The following is a 6500-nucleotide window of genomic DNA, read 5'->3' on the forward strand; positions in this document are numbered from 1 at the left end:
ATAACAAGCAGTGTATGCAGGGCCGGATTAACCAAAGGGCTTTATGGGCTACAGCCTAGGGGCCTTGGGCAGCTGGGGGGCCCTAGAGATTTAATTTTTTATTTTTTTTAAAAAAAAACGTTGGATTTTCTTCATCGGGTTGGGGGCCAGGGGCGGATTAGCCATCCATACACTGCCTCATGTGTTTTCAGTACATTTTTTTTATTATTTGTTTTCTGGCGGCGCGGGGGATGGTGGTGAGTGATAGGCGAATCTCTCGTATTTAGTTTGACCTGAAGGGGCGGATCCGGCAGTGACGCTGTCCTGGCAGCGAATAAGGAGGCTGCCTGTCACAGAGAGGGGACTGCAGAGGCTCTCGCGTGACTCTTCGCGCCCAGACGAATGCCTCCTGCTTCATGAAGCTGAGCAGCGCCAGCACAGGTAAGTAGTTAGCAAACTAATCAAAAAAGTGCGTGATAGTGACAGTGAGGGTGTGTGTTGATGTTCCCTGGCTTTTTAAAATGTTATGTTATGATATTTAATGGTCACTTTCTATATAGTGAAATAGGAAATCCATGCATAAAATAACACAAGCATAGAAGCTTGGTCGGATTAGATAGATTGCAGGGTATACTGATTTTATTGTTACCCATGAACTATTTTGGTTAAACAGTTTAGACATTTTTGGAACACTGATGGTAAAGAGTAAATAGACTGGTGTGACAGCCATTTGGAGAAGTGACAACCACCACAAGGAGGGAAAAGTCAGAGGAAAAGCACAAGGATATATATATATATATATATATATATATATATACACACACATACACAGTATATATATATATATATATATATATATATATATATATATTGCACTTGACCTGTTATCCAGAAATACAAGTGAGCTTTGTGAATATATTCTCTTCCGCAGGCCTTAGTGCCATGAAACACACTGGGATTGTACTTGGTTAGGGTTAGGCAGATTCATTTGAAGTTGGGGTTCATTCATTTGCAGTTTAGTGGTTCCATGGGGAGCTTTGAGTAGGTAAGAGCACAGGGTTAGGCTAAAAGGAGGTAGGAATAGGTTAGAGTTAGGTTGTGATGAGGTAGAAGAAGTTAGGTTTAAGATGTGGTGGAAGAATTAGGGTTAGATTGTGAGAAGGTAGACATGCCCAATACGATATTACTGGGGGGGGGGGGGGGGGGGGCAATATCGGACTGGGCATAAATTGCTTGACAAATGGGGGCCTCACAGTATCCCCAGCCCAGGGGCCTACAATGTCTTAATCCAGCCCTGAGTGTATGTATATAGAGAACTCTGATAGGGTGAAAGTTTACATACGTGTCCTGCTATCCGTGTACACCTCTTGTGCAGTAACATGTATCACACATATGTGTCTTTTCCTACCTTTGGCATGCTACGTAATAAACGTTTTTGGGTTCCTCACAGAATCGCCAAACATGCTCAACCCAGGAAACTTTACAAAGACGCTGGAAAATGCCTTTAGGAAAGTCCCTGAAGATTACATGAATAACTGGCACAACAATGTAACTTTGGAGGACAATGAGCTGCAGGACACACTGAATGCGGAGAACTTTGACTACGTCATCCTGTACCTGATGGTCATGATCGGGATGTTCTCCTTCATCATTGTGGCCATTCTGGTGAGCACCACACGGTCAAAGAGACATAAACACCTGGACGACCAAGATCCCTACAGCAAATACATTGCCAATGACTTCTCTGAGAGGAAGAACCAGGTGATTGTAGTGGAGAACCCAGGTGCCAAATCATATAATGCCCCTATGTCACCATAAATAACGGGGTCTTTAAATGCCCTGGAAATAGCGGACTGAATATCTGCAAGATGAGCAGGAAAACTAACGCTCGGAGGTTGGGACCAGACTACGCGACTCTCCTAGATAACCATAGTTTGCTGTTTTCTGTCTGATATTGGAAATGGTGACCAGACAGCTGTTTATTCACATTTCAATGAAAGCAAAATATCTGGAAAATAATAATGGACCATAATGTTTTCTCTATAGATCTGTATTGTACAGGGTGTCTGATGAACTGTTAATATGTTATTCAGTATTTTGCATTGTAGTTTAGCCAATGTCCTTGTCACGGGCACTAGGAGTCTTTACCCAGGGATCACCAGGTGGTAAGCTTACCAGAGCAATGTAGATGGTAATAGTGTGCTCTGGTAGCAGGGTGATCACGGAACAGGCAATAGTAGATGATGAGATGCTCAGGAAAGTCTATGACTAGCAGCACTGGTAATATGGAGGTAATAATACACGAGGAACTGTATGGACAAGGGCAAGTGGAGGTAGTCAGTGGTCTGCAATAGCAAGTTGTACCACTGCTATAGTGAGGCGGAATGTCCAACAGAAACGAGGAGGTGATGAGAGTCAGCGGTCTGCGGATAGCAAGTGGTACCGCTGTCTGAGTGAAGGAATGGAATCCAAGTGGAGGTATCCGGGAAGTCAGTGGTCTGCGGTAGCAAGTTGTACCACTGCTATGTGAGAGGAATGGAACAGGTGATACCGGAACAGGAATCAGTGGTCTGCCTTCAGCAAGTTGTACCACTGAATATATATGTGAGGAGGTGTACGGGGAGAGACTGCAACACAGGATGTACACGGGCACATTAAACACGATCCACAGTAATATGCACAATATATATATAAATGACTGAACAGGTCTGCAAATGTAGAAAGTCTCTGAAGTAATCCAGCACACGGTAACACAGTCAATGATGGCAAAAGACTCAGCGGATTGCAGACTCCAGAGCAGAACCAACACAGTCCAGCAAGATATGCAATACACCAGCACAGTCAATGAGAAGTATGCATACCGTGGTTCAGAAGGCAGTCAGATTGGAATGCAGTGATACCTGGGCGGCAGGAGGCCGACAGGATGAGAAGTCCCTGGATGTAAGAGGCAGGGGTCTAGTAGGTGCAGCGCACAGGTAAGTAGACCAACAGGGACACGAATCCACAGGAATCAGTAAAACATGGAACTGGACTCATGGAGGACCCAGGAGAATGGAGATGATCTAGCAGAGGAGTAGCTGATGAGATACGAATCCAATGCTGACAGGAGGGTAGAGACCAGCGGGGAATAGGAAGGCGTGGAGAGCGGATCAGCAGTAGATGGACGATAGCGCTGGCAGCGGCAGCAGGACTCTGCGGACCCACGGGAGAGATGAGATGAGGCTGACGTGCACAGGAGCAGCGGATAGGAATCAGCTAGCAGTCACGATGATGAACACAGGCGAGTTGCCAGCTGGAGGCTGTAGTGCACGGAGGCAGCAGATAGGAATCAGCTCACAGTCACGATGATGAACACAGGAGAGTTGCCAGCTGGAGACTGTAGTGCACGGAGGCAGCGGATAGGAATCAGCTCACAGTCACGATGATGAACACAGGCGAGTTGCCAGCTGGAGGCTGTAGTGCACGGAGGCAGCGGATAGGAATCAGCTCACAGTCACGATGATGAACACAGGCGAGTTGCAAGATGGAGACTGCAGTGCACGGAGGCAGCGGCTAGGAATCAGCTCACAGACTTGATGATGAACAGGTGAGTGGATAAGGAGAGAAGGCTGTAGTGCACGGAGGCAGCGGATAGGAATCAGCAAACAGTCACTATGGAATATAATAGCGTTGAAGTGGTATTGAAGACTGTAGTGCACGGAGGCAGCGGATAGGAATCAGCACACAGTCACGATGATACAGTTGATGGTAGAAGTGGTATGGAAACCACAGCAGTAGAAGTGGTTTGGAAACCACAGATATAGAAGTGGTTTGGAAACCACAGGAATCAGCAGCGCTGAATACACGAGGAAACACAGGAACACCTTCAGAGACTCATGGGGAATGAGACTCCAAGATCAGGCAACGTGGTGTTGACCACAGGTGCTTAATATAGGGAGTGTTGCCTGATCTGCCAATTGAGTTAAAGGGACATACACTGAAGTATAGGAAAGGGCTGCGCATGCGCAGACCCTCAGGATGGAGGACGGCCACGGTTCCTAAATGTCCGGGAAGAGGCACTCACGGTCCGGTGAGTGACAGTACCCCCCCTTTTAAAGGTGGGCACAGAACGCCTGGAACCGGGCTTGTCCGGATTTTTGGAATAAAACTTCTTCAAAAGGGCAGGAGCATTAAGATCTTCAGCTTTGATCCAAGAGCGCTCCTCAGGACCAAAGCCCTTCCAATGAACAAGGAAACGGAGGACTCCTCGCGAAATTTTTGCGTCTAGTACCTCAGTAATTTCGAAATCCTCCTCCTGATGAACTTGAACTGGCTGCGGAGCTGAAGGAGGTTTTGAAAAACGGTTGATAATAAGAGGCTTGAGTAAGGACACATGGAAGGCATTAGAAATCCGAAGATTCTTAGGAAGAAGAAGTTTCACACATACTGGATTGATTACTTGAATGATCCTATATGGACCAATAAAACGAGGGGCGAATTTCATAGATGGGACCTTCAAACGAATGTTTTTAGTAGATAACCAGACACGATCTCCAATTTTTAGTGGTGGAATAGCCCGCCTCTTCTTATCTGCGAAAGATTTATATTTGATAGATGTTTTCTTCAAACAGGTTTTGACCTGAGACCAGATATTTTTAAAGGTCTGACAGGCAGTCTCCACCGCTGGAACTTGGGTGGGCGGGAGGGCAGGAAATTCCGGAAAAGACGGATGGTGACCGTAAACCACAAAAAATGGAGTTTTGGATGATGACTCATGGTACATGTTGTTATGGGCGAATTCGGCCCAAGGAAGCAACTCTACCCAGTTGTCTTGATTGGCTGAAGAGAACATCCTTATAAAAGTCTCAAGATCTTGATTGACACGCTCAGTCTGTCCGTTAGATTGCGGATGGTAAGAAGATGAGAGTGCTAATCGTATGCCCAAGGTTTTACAAAGGGCTCGCCAGAATCTGGAAACGAATTGTACTCCTCTATCTGACACAATCTCAGACGGACATCCATGGATGCGGAAGATCTCTTTAATGAAATGTTCAGCCAGGATAGACGAGGAAGGCAAACCAGACAGAGGGACGAAATGAGCCATCTTCGAAAATCTGTCCACCACCACCCAAATAGTGTTATGATTCTTACTAGGTGGTAAGTCAGTAACGAAATCCATACTAATATGGGTCCACGGCTTGGACGGAATGGGTAGTGGTCGCAGCAACCCTGCTGGAGTTCTGCGGGAGGATTTGAACTGGGAACATAATTCACAGGAAGCAATGAACTCTTTGACGTCTTTCCTCATTGAAGGCCACCAGTAACTTCGAGAGAGCATCTCAAAGGTCTTGTGTTCACCGGCGTGTCCAGAAAAACGAGAGGCATGGAACCACGAAAGGATTTTCCTCCTTAGAGTAGGAGGCATGAGAGTCTTCCCAAATGGTAGCGTTTTGGTGGATGAAGCAGCCAGTGAGATACATTTGGGGTCTAGAATGGTATGGTTGGAAACCTCTTCTATATCAGAGGACGTCACAAAAGCTCTAGATAAAGCGTCAGCTTTTTTGTTCTTGGCAGCTGGTTTGAAGGTTATTATTAATTCGAAACGGGAAAAGAAAAGAGACCATCTTGCTTGGCGAGGGTTCAAGCATTGGGCAGACTGAAGATATGACAAGTTCTTATGATCCGTGAAGATCGTCACCGGATGGGGAGCTCCTTCCAATAGGTATCTCCACTCCTCTAATGCAGCTTTGATAGCCAGTAACTCCTTGTCCCCGATAGTATAATTCTTCTCTGCGGGCAGAAGACCCCGAGAATAGAAGGCACAAGGATGGAATTTTTGCTGTTCAGAGCGTTGGGAGAGAATAGCTCCCAAGCCCACATTAGAGGCATCTACTTCTAGAAAGAAGGGGAGTGTCACATCAGGCTGTCGAAGGATTGGAGCCGAAGAGAAGGACTCTTTGAGTGTTTGAAAGGCTTGAAGAGCCTCAGGCGACCATTGCTTAGGATTAGCCCCTTTTCGAGTCAGGGCCACAATAGGAGATGCAATGGAAGAAAAGTCTTGAATGAAGCGTCTATAGTAATTGGCAAAACCTAAAAAACGCTGAATAGCACGAAGAGTAGTTGGCTGGGGCCAATGTAGTACAGCATTCACCTTGTCTGGATCCATCTTCAGGCCAACTCCGGAAACTATATACCCCAAGAATGGAATCTGGGGCAATTCGAATGAACATTTTTCTAATTTACAGAACAATGAATTTTTTCGTAGCCTGGAGAGGACTTCTGCCACATGTTGGTGGTGAGAAGGCAGGTCCTGGGAAAAGATCAATATGTCGTCCAGGTAGACGACGACACATACATATAATAAGTCCCGAAAGATCTCATTGATGAAGCCTTGAAAAACAGCGGGGGCATTACACAGCCCGAAAGGCATTACCAGATATTCGTAATGCCCGTCCCTGGTGTTAAACGCTGTCTTCCATTCGTCACCGGAACGGATTCTGATTAAATTGTAGGCACCACGAAGATCCAACTTAGTAAAAATA

General features: G+C 46.0%; 1 protein-coding gene across 1 annotated transcript; it reads left to right on the forward strand.

The window, feature by feature from the left end:
- The first annotated feature begins 395 nt into the window (after positions 1–395).
- LOC142139978 (potassium voltage-gated channel subfamily E member 2-like) lies at positions 396–1797 on the forward strand. The gene is made up of 2 exons (XM_075197840.1): positions 396–420; positions 1430–1797. Exons 1-2 carry the CDS (start codon positions 396–398, stop codon positions 1795–1797), a joined length of 393 nt encoding a protein of 130 aa, XP_075053941.1.
- Positions 1798–6500: the final 4703 nt, after the last annotated feature.

Source organism: Mixophyes fleayi, chromosome 2, assembly GCF_038048845.1.
Source record: "Mixophyes fleayi isolate aMixFle1 chromosome 2, aMixFle1.hap1, whole genome shotgun sequence".
NCBI lineage: Eukaryota > Metazoa > Chordata > Amphibia > Anura > Limnodynastidae > Mixophyes > Mixophyes fleayi.

Bases quoted from the DNA above. Each gene is read 5' to 3' on its own strand.
- LOC142139978 (XM_075197840.1), top strand. From the start codon at position 396: ATGAAGCTGAGCAGCGCCAGCACAG. The intron at 421-1,429 runs GTAAGTAGTTAG...GGTTCCTCACAG, and splicing joins GCTGAGCAGCGCCAGCACAG to AATCGCCAAACATGCTCAAC.